Source organism: Mus caroli, chromosome 2, assembly GCF_900094665.2.
Source record: "Mus caroli chromosome 2, CAROLI_EIJ_v1.1, whole genome shotgun sequence".
NCBI lineage: Eukaryota > Metazoa > Chordata > Mammalia > Rodentia > Muridae > Mus > Mus caroli.
Genome location: NC_034571.1, coordinates 124757646 through 124770045, shown reverse-complemented (window position 1 = coordinate 124770045; position 12400 = coordinate 124757646). Strand labels below are relative to the sequence as shown.

Below are 12400 nucleotides of genomic sequence, written 5' to 3'. Positions count from 1 at the left end.
TGGTGGCTCACAACCATCCGTAATGAGATCTGACTCCCTCTTCTGGTGTGTCTGAAGACAGCTATAGTGTACTTACATATAATAAATAAATAAATCTTTTAAAAAAAAAAAGAACTCAAACCCAAGTCCTCATACCGAGCAACAACACCCTCAGCTCTTGTATTCCTGTGTTCATAATTTTTTATTTACTATTTGTATGTGTGTATGTTCATGTGTATGTGCCACGGGGCATATGCAGAAGGCAGGGGAACCTTGTAAAGTTGATTTCCTCCCTCTACCTTTGTGTGGGTTCCAGATATCAAGCAATCAAGCTCAGTTCGGCAGGCTGACACCCTTGCCCCATTAGCTGTCTCACTGGCTTGAGCTTTCTTATTTTTTATGGAAGCCAGTGCAACCTAGGGCGCAAGGCTCTAAGTTTGAGTCCTCACACTAGATGGTTGAGGGGGACAAGTTGCCTTCACCACTCTGGGCTCCAGCTTTCTTATGTGTGGTAGGAGGGCGGTGCCCATGTGCTATGGGATAAATAAACAGACGTTAAGTATGTGGGCTCTACGTTCCGGAATGTGTTAACTACTCCAGTCCAAAAGCGCGAAATCTGAATTGCACCAACCTCAGGAACTTAAGCAATGGTGTGACCCAGCCACCATCTCAGGTCTCAGGTTTGTGTAGAAGAGAAGATTAGCTGGAAAAGCCAAAATTTGCCCAAATTCCCAAACCTGAAAAACTCTGAAACCTGAAATATGCCTTCTCCCGAACATTGCAGATGAAGGATGCTTGGCTGCTGTTATCTGGCGTGATTGATAGCTCACTCCCCTGCCTGCTGCCTGACCTTCTCTGTCGGTCGTAACTAAATGGCCCTTCACTTTGCAGAAGCCTAGAGTCTGGCTTTGCACTGTGGAGGCAGAGGGATGGCTCCAGCCTGGGGTGTTTTACTGAGTTTCTTTTGCTCCTGATTCAGATTGAGAACTCTGCAGAGGAGTTTGCGCTGTACGTGGTCCACACCAGCGGTGGTAAGTCTGAAGAGCACACGGTACACTTTCAAATCCTTCAATTAACTCAAAATAGCAAGTTTTAAAAACAACAGCAGCAAACAACAACAACAACACCCTCTATTTTGTTGTTGAGATTTCCTAAAATTCCAAACGTTATTTGTCCCCAAGCTTGGTGGGCTTTCGTGACAAGTTCCCCAGGGGAATGCCATGCGGGCAACAACACTAAGTCCCCAAACTTAACTGCCTATTAGAAACTATTGTGGATGCCAAGAAGTGCATGCTGACAGGAGCCTGATATGGCTGTCTCCTGAGAGGCCCTGCCAGAATCTTACAAATACAGAGGTGGATGCTTGCAGCCAACCATTAGACTGAGTGTGGGGTCTCCAATAGAGGAGTTAGAGAAGGGGCCAAAGGAGTTGAAGGGGATTGCAACCCCATAAGAAGAACAACAATGTCAAACAACCAGGCGACCCCCCCCCCAGAACTCCCAGGGACTAAGCCATCAATAAAGTAGTACACATGGCTCCAGCTGCGTATGTAGCAGAGGATGGCCTTATTATGCATCAGTGGGAGGAGAGATCCTTGGCCCTGTGAAGGCTCAATAGATGCCCCAGTGTAGGGGAACTGAGGGCGGAGAGGTGGGAGTGGGTAGGAGGGAGGAGGAGATAGAGGATTTGGGGGGGGAATGGGGGTACTGGGAAAGGGGATAACATTTGAAATGTAAATAAAGAAAATATCCAATAAAAAAGTTAAAAATTAAATAAAAAAGAAAGAGAAAGAGAGAGGAAGGAAGGAAGGAAGGAAGGAAGGAAGGAAGGAAGGAAGGAAGGAAGGAAGGAAAGAAGGAAGGAAGGAAGGACCTGGACTTCCTCTAGAGGTAGATGCCATATTTTTCCCAAGAGGCCTCTTCTAGAAGGTCTGAGCTGTGTTAGTGTGTGTGTGTGTGTGTGTGTGTGTGTGTATACTCGTGTGTGTGTGTGGGGGGGTACTTTTAACAACAGATGTTGAATAGTTTATTCTAACACAGTCTAACTGTGCAGCTGCGTCTCCTGAGGTACCTGGCCCATTTTGACCCCTGAATTGGCCATCACTCTTGGGGAGAAAGGTCTTGGGCTGAGCTCAGGCTACCCTGGTTGTGTTTCAGAAAAGCAGAAACTGAAGAACTCCGACTACCCTCTGATCGCCCGCATCCTCCAGGGCCCATGTGAACAGATCTCCAAAGTTTTCCTGATGGAGAAGGACCAGGTGGAGGAGGTCACCTATGACGTGAGCCCCTTTGCTTGGTGGTCTTTCCTCAGCAGTCGGGGTGGGAAGCGACGGTGCGGGAGGAGACCTACTAGGTTACAGAGCGACTTGACCAGAGCTTTGTCCCCAATGACCACCATTCTTCAATACCAGGTTCTTTTGATACCAGTTGAGGGTGGGCCTGGTGGGGATGGTTAGAAGAATAACTTTCTTGAGCCTCCGGAGAATGCTGGGTCTCTGAGGACTTCGGATGCATGCTCTCCACACCAAGAACTCAACAGCGAGTTTCTTTTCTCGGGTGTTAGTTCATACAGTAACATGCATCCCAAAATCCAAATAACTTCTAACAGTCATGGTTTTTCTCATGATTCTGTTATCTGGTAGCAGCAGCCCCATGTCAGACTCTGAACGAATTTGTATCGTATTCAGATCCAGGCTGGAGAGCAGTGGCTTCCTGGGCAGCTGGTTGGAGCATAGAAAAAACTAGTACAGGGGCTGGGAGATGGCTCAGTGTGTAAAGAGTTACACCTGTGTGAGGACCTGAGTTTGAATCCCTGGGACCTATATGGTATATATGAGATATAGTAGCGTGCATCTGTAATTTCAGTGCTCTAGTATGATGGGAGGTAGAGGCAGGAGACTCCAAGGGAGTCTCCTCTCTTGGGCCACCTAGCCTGTCACATGCAGTGGCAAACAGCAAAGAGGCGGTCTCAAACAAGATGAAAGATAAGGTTTTCTTCTGACCTGCACACCAAGGTCCATGCAAGTACTTGAGTGCCTGTGTTAACACACATGTACACATTCACATGTAAATGTACACGCATTATTACATGCACACACTTGATTAATCTGTAAACAGTTTTTAAAAGAAGAAACCAGTCCTAACCATGGAAATGCATTTGAAACCTCCACTCAGATTTAGAGTGTGAAGTCTGCAGAAGTTCCACTGGCCTCGCAAGCCACCTAGTGACACTCAGCACTGGTAGAGTAGAAAACCCACCCTTAACAAGTGGAGAGAGTAAGTCTAGGATCTGATTGGGGGTGGGGGTGGGGGATAGAGAAAGAGTTTCTTCAACTCGCCAGAGACAGTCACTTCACTGAAGCAAGTGCCAATTTGAATGCCCAGAGACTGGGGACTTGAAGCTGGGCTATGATGACTCATCACATTCCCTCTGGGCAGAACAAAGCAGATTATTAAAGTCGTTTTCTTTTTCTTTTTCTTTTTCTTTTTCTTTTTCTTTTTCTTTTTCTTTTTCTTTTTCTTTTTCTTTTTCTTTTTCTTTTTCTTTTTCTGTTTTCTGTTTTCTGTTTTCTTTTTTCTTTTGGTCTTTGTTTTGTTGCAGCTCTGGGGATGGAACTTAGAGCCCACCTCCATCCTCCCAACCCCAGGAGGGAACCTAGAGCCTCCCCCCACCAGCCCCGGGCAGCAGGAGGGGGGGACCTAGAGCCCACCAGCTACACTCCCAGCCCCAGGGGCAAACCTAGAGCCCACCAGCTACACTCCCAGTCCCAGCAGCTCTTCCTCGGTTCTGAATCCCTGTGTGAAAGGAAACTTCTCTGTTTGAAGTCACTAGAGCTGAGGATCACCACAGTGAAAGGGAAATTGAGAACTAAGAAGGTGGAGTCCTGCAAATGCCGACCTCCTCATGCAGATGTGACCAGCCTGGGACAGACAGAGGCCTGGCCCTTGTCTAAGGAAATCCTGGGTTAATGGGAAAATAGATTTCCGATGGCTTTGTGACCTTGAAGAGAGTGATAGCAAAGACATTTTGTAACAACGGGATTTGCTCTCCCTCCCCAGGTGGCCCAGTATATAAAGTTCGAGATGCCAGTCCTTAAAAGCTTCATTCAGAAACTCCAGGAGGAGGAAGACCGGGAGGTGGAAAAGCTGATGCGCAAGTGAGTGAGCATGGTGTCTGGGTGCAGGCTGATTTCAGGGTCCCAGCGAGAAGTGAGCGAGCACCATTATTGAGCTGGCTGGTGGGGACTGGTGTCCGGGTGGAGCGGGGCTGGGGGGTGTGCCCACTGACAGACCCAGATCTCAGACAGGGCATGAACACCGGTTTTCTTTTTCCCTGCTTCTTGTGTTAGCTGCTTATTTGGATATGAGATATCAAAATATCTTTTATGAAAGAACTCTGGGAAAAGAATGTGTTGGCTTAAGATCTCTTTGGAATCTGGATTTAGAGACAGGAAATTCACTTTCTCCTACATACTAGTCTATTGTCTGTTCTGTAACCAAACACTTGGGGCTGGGTAATTGAAAAAGAAAAGAGGTTTATTTAGCACATAATGAAAGTTGTGCTCACAGTTCAAGAGCACGCACAGCCCACGTCTGCTTGGCTTTGGTGAGGGCCTTAAGGCAGATGGCAAGACTGTGATAACCACATACGAAGCAGGAAGCTCTCCAAGAGAGGGACTTGGGCTGAGCTTTTGAGAACAACTTGTTATTTTAAGAACTAACTGGAGTCTTGTGAGCCTATATTAATTTAACTATTACCAGGCACCCCCACATGGACACCAGGCTCCACACACACAAACCTTTGGAAGAAGGCACACATTGTTCACAGGATGGCAGGGTGCCATCTCAACCATGTGACAATCAATGTGATGAGGCCCCCAGCAGGAAGCTGCCTTTCCCTCAGACGTTCAGAGTCTGAGGTTATTTGAAGACAAAGTCTAGAGGTCATTTGAGGGTTAACACAGGTCCTGGGACACCTGACAAAGGAGTTCAGGCAAAGAATGCTCAGACACAGAGGTTCTGGGAATCGTAGGGAGGTGTTCTGCATCGTGGTGACTGCCTGAGCTGTCCACTCTAAAAAAATTCCCATCCTCCCTTCCTTTAGATGTGTCTCTTCTGGAAATTTCCTTTGAGTTCAAGAATTTAGCAAAACTTTTTTCTGGGGAGGGATTGATATTTCATTTTCGTCACAGAATAGGCCTTCTTTTGTGGAGATAATGGGAAGCTGTTAATCTGGTGCTGGAGAATAAATCCAGATCTGTACTTGCTCCCATCAGTACTTAGTATGGCAGTAGCTATTATTGAACACAGCGTTTGCTGTGTAGTAAACTCAGAGCATGGGGAGTCTGCCGCCTGGGCCTGTACCATGATGCCCACTCTGGCATCTGCAGTGCCACAGCTCACAAACTCTGGGCAGAAAATGAATTCTCCCATTAGATAGGAAGCTGTGTGTTCTGTGGTTGTTAGAGCCTCTTCTGCAAAAGCAGGCACTGGTGTAGGCAGACCCATAAGAGGATGCCATTTTAATAGGCTTCCCCAAAAGATGAAATACTGGTAATTGTGTGTTCCAGCCTTGATGAAGGTCCATGAGATTCCCTGCATGTGGAGTACTGTGCACAGTGCCTCCATAGAGTACTGTGCTCAGTATCTCCAGCATAGTAAGCACTCACTGAACCTGGCTCTGTTGCTGGTGACCTCATGTGTCTAGTCGCTGTTTGCCACTCTTTGTAACTCTTAGTGTATAAGAGTCTCATTTGGAATTGACCTCTTTAGTTCCTGCCGTCCTAGCATGGAAGGATATGCGAAGTGGGTGGGAGTGGCTAAGGATGACAGCTAAGGGGCAGGATGGTTGGTCCCAGTGATGCATGGGTGGCAGCAGAGGCACAGGAGTTATATTGCAGACTGCCATCTACTTCAGGATGCTTTGTCCCCAGGTACACCGTGCTCCGGCTAATGATTCGGCAAAGGCTCGAGGAAATAGCAGAGACCCCCGAGACTATCTGAGCCACGGGAATGAAGACAGTCCAGACACTCCAGGGGCCGAGGCTGACCTGAGGAGACCCACGGGAAGCTAGGCATCCTTCCACAGAAACGTTTTCACACGAACCTTGCAGCCCTCCAAAAGCCAGCACTGCTCCCTACAGCAGGACACAGAAGCAGCAGACAGCTCCCCACCTCTGGGCCCCTGATCTTCTTTGTCTCATTCTCAAGGACTTTTGTTCTAAGGAGGACCCACAATGTGTATGCGAGCATACATGAGTGTGTGTATGTGTGCACATATGCAAGCGTGCGTATATGTACTTACCATGTCCACGTGCCTCCCTGATGTTCTTACATTTGGTTAAATTCCCAGCAGCCAGCAGGTGTCACAAGGTGGGCGCACATGCTGCTCCTATGTGGGAAGAACAGGGGAGTGACTGAGGCTTTTGGCTTCCTCCAGTGCCAACGGCAGCCTCACGGATCTGCCATGCTTGACAGGGAAGAGGAGGCAGCAGGCTCACCGTTTGGAATGTCTGAAGGTTTACAGCAGAGATTCTTCTCATTTGCCAAGGGGTGGCCCCATGCCCTTGGGGCAAATCCAATGAAATGGAAAAAGCAAGATCACCTCAGGGCGGATGCAATGATGAATCTATGAGTTTTTGCACTGGAAAGGTTATCAATGTAGAAAGCACAATTAACGTCCCCGTCCTGGATGGAAACCTAGAAAGAATGGATTCTGCCTTCGTTCTTGGCTTTGTGGAGGCTTCTGGGTGTTTCTGCTCTCCAGCTGCCACTTCAGTTCACCCTGACCTGCTCATGTGCCTGGGCCAGGTGTATGCTGGGATAACGGCACTGGAAAGTTTTTAAGCCACCAGCTGAGATGACAGGCGCCTTTAAGCCTAGCCCACCATCACATTAGTGAGAGTATCTCCCACGTGGAGTTGGAGCAGTGTGTTTGAAGTCGCATGTCTTTCTTTCTGGTCTCTGCACACTTGCAAGCTCCTTTACCTGATACACGGAGATGGATTCCAAGAATGGAGACCTGTCCTGTTGCTCAGTCAACACAGGGAGTCAGGAAGCTCTTTGGGGTATTCCATGAGGGTGGGCAGAGAGGACGGTGCTTGCTTAGCCTTTGAGAAGCCATGCTCCTGATTTTTAGAACCAGCCTCATTGGCAGAAAGGGCAGGGATGATCCTGTAACCCCTCCATTCGGGATGCTGTCATGTAGCTGGTCACCTGTGTGGCTTGTACCATTTGAGTTTGGACGGATGGATGGGCTTGCTGCTGGTCTATGAAACTCAGCCAAGCAAGGGGAGCAGCCCATATCTCAAGCATCTCTGAGTTTTGCTACAACAGGATGTTCTCGCCTACCTGCTCTCAAGAAAGCTCTAGAAGCACAGCAGCGGAGGGACTGAGGGGTCCCGACCAGTGCCCCTAGCAGTGGAGGGACTGAGGGGCCCCGACCAGTGAGCCTTGTAAGGAAGGTGGACCTCTGCAGCAGATCTGTTCTAGTGTAGGAATGTTACTGTCCTTTGCCCTCCTCAGAGGCTCACAGCTGTGATATCATTGTGGGCTTTCAAACAGATGGCTTGTGGCCAGCCATTTTGCTGGGTATCACTTAGCAACCTTGCTCTTCTTCTAGGACAGCACAATCCATCCCATGAGCAGTGGGATGGAAACCCGTGGTTCTGAGTCTTTATCTTAGACTCAAAAGACAGCAAAGCACAGAACCGAGCACAGATACTGACTGTATCTTTATGAGTGCACACTTCAGTAAACTCGGAACGCAGTGGGCAGCTGGGGTGGGGGTCCCTTTATGACAGACAAAGAACAGCTTTGTGAATGCAAATACTTGAGAAAATTTGGTTTGGATAATTTCTCTTCCTGTTATCTTTATCTTGAATGTTCAGAGCCTATGTTGGTCCACAATTCTCCCTTGGGAGCCTGGGGGCTTTCCATGGAGCACACGAACTGGGAAGTTATTTCTGATTTATGAAAGCTCATTGTGTAAGTGTCAATATGTGACTGTTGCTGGGCATCAGGTTGCCAGGCTCTCCAAGATGGTGGTGCCAAGATAGACAGCTTTTAAAGACTGGGGTTCTGAAAGGGAGTTGGGGTACATGTTCACTAATCCATCTTGGCACATTCCCTAGAGATCATGTCTTATGTCCCAAGAACTGGGCAGGAGTTTTAGGAAATTGGCCGGGGATGAGACTCAGTGGTGGAACATTTTCTTAGTGTGTGTGAAAAGCCGACTTCAATCTCTAGAAACACACACACACACACACACACACACACACACACACACACACACACACACACGCAAGCAGCAGTGGTGTAGCCCAGTGATAGAGGGATTGCTTAGAGTGTCAGAGGCTGGTTCCCGACGCCTGCACCAAGCACCACACTACCCCGTGCACTTTAGAAGCCTTTGACATAGCCGCAGCAGCACAGACCTCAACAGTGGCGACTGGATTTTCTCACTGGTCTCACTTCACAGCTTTGAACTCCAAGACCGATTAGTGTGGGCTTATGTAATTGGGTGCAATGGACCTGAAATCCTGAGAAATAAAAGACTAACGCATAAGGCGGTGGTGGGGGTGCTAATCCAGCATGTGAAAAGTGGCTTGGCTGCCTCTGGACTCTTCCCCTCCCCCACCCCCACAGAGGCTTATTTTACAAGGTGACCAAGTGACGAGAACACCAGCCTCTGCCTGAGTGAGGTGGTGAGGCCAAGCACAGGTTGACTTTCTCTGTGACCTTGTTAGTGGGGAGCAGATGCCTCACAGTGGGTAGGGGTGTTAATTGGAAAGGGGCCCAAAGCACAAACACCAGTCATGCCTGTGCTACTGGTGAAGGGCACACAGCTAACACCGTGGACAAACGCAGCTTTGTAACATGGAAAGTTTGGGGTTAGGGATACATTTCCAAGAAAGAAATATGTCCAGTGACCAAAGGAGTTTTAATGTCCCACAGGAGTCAGCTTTGCCCTGGTGAGGGAGGAGGCAGGAGGCTGCCCTTAGCTCACCCCCACAGCACTGCCTATCTTAAAGCATATCACCTAGGTTGTTTTCTGTAAAGCCTGGCTTCGGCCAGATGAGAGAGCATCTATGAACCGGATGTGACATCCCTTCCTTCAGACATAATTGACAGTGGTTGCCATACCTTGGGGTACACCTTTCCCCCTTGCTCCTGCTCCCATTAACCTGAGTACAGAGGTGCTTGAGCTGTGAGCTTTTGAGAAGCCTTAGGAGAAGCCTCAGTCTCCAGGTTGCTGGGTTCTAGGGTTGCTGGGTTCTGGGGTTACCACTAGTGTTTCTTCAGTTTTTTTCTCTTAGTTGAGTGGAGTCTTTTTTTTTTTTTTTTTTTTTTTTTTTTTATAACTTGCCTGTTAGGAATGGTACATGACTTGGTTCAACTGTCGGTTATGAACTGAAAATCGGATGTGCTTAGGAATCTTAACATGATTGGATGGGACCTTGATGGGTAGCCATGGTTTTGTAGCCTTTTAATTTTTTTTGTAATGTACCTGTTTTAGACCTTATTTAAATAAAGCACTTTTGGAAGCGAGCCCCTGTGGATCTGCTCCGTGAGCCTTTGGAGGGGAGCTCTGCTTCCTGGCGTCAGTTGGAAGGTGAAGGCTGAGAAACCTCAAGCCTGTTTCCTTCCCCCAGGGTTTAGGGTTTGAATGTGCCCAGAATTAGCTGTAATGTTTTTAGTCTATTTAGTATTATATAACAAAGTAGCAGAGAACAGGAAATGTACAAAGAGTTGAAGGTTTATATCTAGCTCAAGCACTGGAGACTGTAAAGTCTACCAGCATGGAGTTAGTGGCTGGTGGGGCCTTTGGGGAGCCCCATAGTAAAAAGCACAGTGGAGAGAGCTTGGTTTTACATGTCTGTTCTGTTTCGTTGGTAGCAGGGATGAACTTGGCCCTGTGCATGCCAAGTGCACACGATGCTCCTGAGCTTGAGAGCTTGTGTTGACAATTAAGCTGCTCCTACAGTATCCCATGATCCCACGAGCAGTTTATTATACTCACCACGGCAGAGTTCTAATGGCCCGGTTCCCTCCAGGCCCTTCTGCCACTGGGGACCAAGGTTCTAACATGTGAACTTGGGGGGACACATTCAAACCACCAACTGTTTCTGATGGTAGAAGGAGCTGAGACCTGCCAGAGTGGCACTAGATGTCACCCTGAGGTCCACTCTGGCTCATTCGGATGCTGAATGAGTCCATTCTGTTAAGTCCATGAATCTATTTCTATGCTTAATTTTTCTCAACTATAAACTAGGATGTGGGAACCTGGTCCTACTTCATTGGTGGCACCCACTTAGTGGTCTCCCAGAGCTTGGCTTTCAGTCTAACATCTGAATTCCACTCTGCTGAATGTGTGAGTGCAGGGTGGCTGGCGGCTACTGTCAACTTGGTTAGGCTGTGGTCCAAGACGTTTGGTCAAATGCTAGATGTTGTTTTGAGGTGTTTGTTTGTTTTAGATGAAATTAATACTTAAATCAGTAGACTTTGAGTAGATTGCCCTTCACAGTGAGGGTGGGCCTCATCAGTGTGTGTGTGTGTGTGTGCACACGCGTGTGTGTGCATGTGTAAATATTAGTCAGACCTCTCTATCTACAGATTCCACATCACTGGATTCAACCAACTGTGGGAAATTTGAACCCACAAATTTCCCAAAGGCAATCTTGAATTTGCCACATGCTCTACAGAGGCTGCACGAATGTAGTGGCTGTAGATGTAGCCTGTTACCACCCTGCTTCCCAGTTCCTCTGTCTGCTCCAGCACTCATTTCAACATTGTTTGACTTGTGTCTTACTCACCTAATATCTTGTGAATTCTCTCTCTCTCTTTCTCTCTCTCTCTTACACACACACACACACACACACACACACACACACACACACACAATTTGGAGATCCCTGACTAACGCAAAGGAGGAGAATGGTTGGTTTATAAAGCTTAAACATGCAATCAACAGTTGTCTTCCTGGAAACCTGGCCACAAAGGATAAATAATTACCATAATTTATTCCCTAGAACAAGAAAACAACCAAGACAAGATTTTTAATGATGTTTCCCCCAAATGCAGCAGACTTTTATATCGTATGTCACAGAGGTGTGTGACATAGACAAGAGACAAATGGTTTCTTTGGGGTCCAGGCAGGCAGTAGGTCTCAGAAAGTCAGAATGTGTAGATTACCCAACAAATATTAGCAAGCTGTAAGGGAACTGGCAGCTCGTGCTGTACTTTGTGGAAATGGGTTTGATTTAGTGCTGTCTGTTTTTCATGCTACAGTTCTCACTAGGTGGAGTACAAGACTCTATCTGCAAGTCTATGATGCTCCTGAGCGAGTCACTGCGGTGATCTATGAGTATAAGCAAACGCTACCCAAAAAATGAGCTTGAGTAAAATCGCCACTGCTATTTCCCTGTAAAGTGATCCAAAACCAAAACACGTAACCCCGCCCCAAACTGTCATCACTTATGATTCAAAACCACATGTAAGTTACATGTATAGACACTCACTCTCCATAAGCTACACATTACTAATACATACTTTATAAATGTGTAAGTCAACTTTATAAGTTCTAAAACTGAAAGCACACTGGTAGGAACTTCACAGGGAATTAGCAGCCATGCCTAGTATCCCAGTCATGGGTGAGTGAATACGACTTCTATCAATTATACCTCAATAAAACTGATTTTATATCCAGCATGAAATGGTTGCCACAGTAAGATGAATTAACACACCGATCCTGTGCAGTTAACATGCCAACAGTCTTGGGGCTGGGTTGAAGACCACTTCAGCTCTACTTTCCTGGAAATTTTCAAGTAAACAATATAGTATTGGCAGCCACACCCATCACACTGAGTTCTAGAATTGATGCATTTGTTAACATATCAATTAATTTTATGGGTATGGGCATTTTATCTGCATTTATATATGTACATCATGTGCATACCTGGTACCTTCAGAGGCCAGTAAAGGGTACTGGATCTGCTGGAAGCAGAGTTATAGATTTCTGTGAGCTGCGGTGTGGGGGTCTTTAGAGTCCAACCCAGACCCTTTGGAAGAGCAGCCAGTGCTCTTAACCACGGAGCCATCTCTCTCCCATTTGGTTGATCCTCTAAATGATAGCTCCTTTGGAAGTGACACTAATAGGTGTGCACAACAAAAGCAAATACCTGGAATTATGTGTGACTACATGGGCTGAAAAGCTTCTTCTCCACAGCGAAATAAAAGGATCTCCCACGGGATGAGTGGAGACTTGGCAAACACGTATCACATAAGAGATTAGTGTCATTCTGCAACTCATGACTCTGAATGTCCCCTGCCAGTCACCAATCCCCTCTTGAGTTGTCATGGTTCCTACCCATACCTACATAACACTCTGGAGTTAGCAGCACCAGGGCTCTAGGAGGATAAC

General features: G+C 47.1%; 1 protein-coding gene across 4 annotated transcripts in view; it reads left to right on the top strand.

Moving 5' to 3' along the window:
- Rassf2 (Ras association domain family member 2) overlaps nucleotides 1–9522 on the top strand; it is a 37353-nt gene extending 27831 nt beyond the window's left edge. For all 4 annotated transcript variants that reach the window (XM_029474637.1, XM_029474639.1, XM_021154320.2 and 1 more), the window contains 4 exons: nucleotides 959–1010; nucleotides 2137–2258; nucleotides 4039–4136; nucleotides 5913–9522. In XM_029474637.1, the coding sequence (XP_029330497.1) occupies nucleotides 959–1010; nucleotides 2137–2258; nucleotides 4039–4136; nucleotides 5913–5982 (342 nt within the window). In that variant the 3' untranslated portion in view covers nucleotides 5983–9522. The remainder of the gene's footprint in view (nucleotides 1–958; nucleotides 1011–2136; nucleotides 2259–4038; nucleotides 4137–5912) is intronic.
- The last annotated feature ends 2878 nt before the right edge of the window (nucleotides 9523–12400 follow it).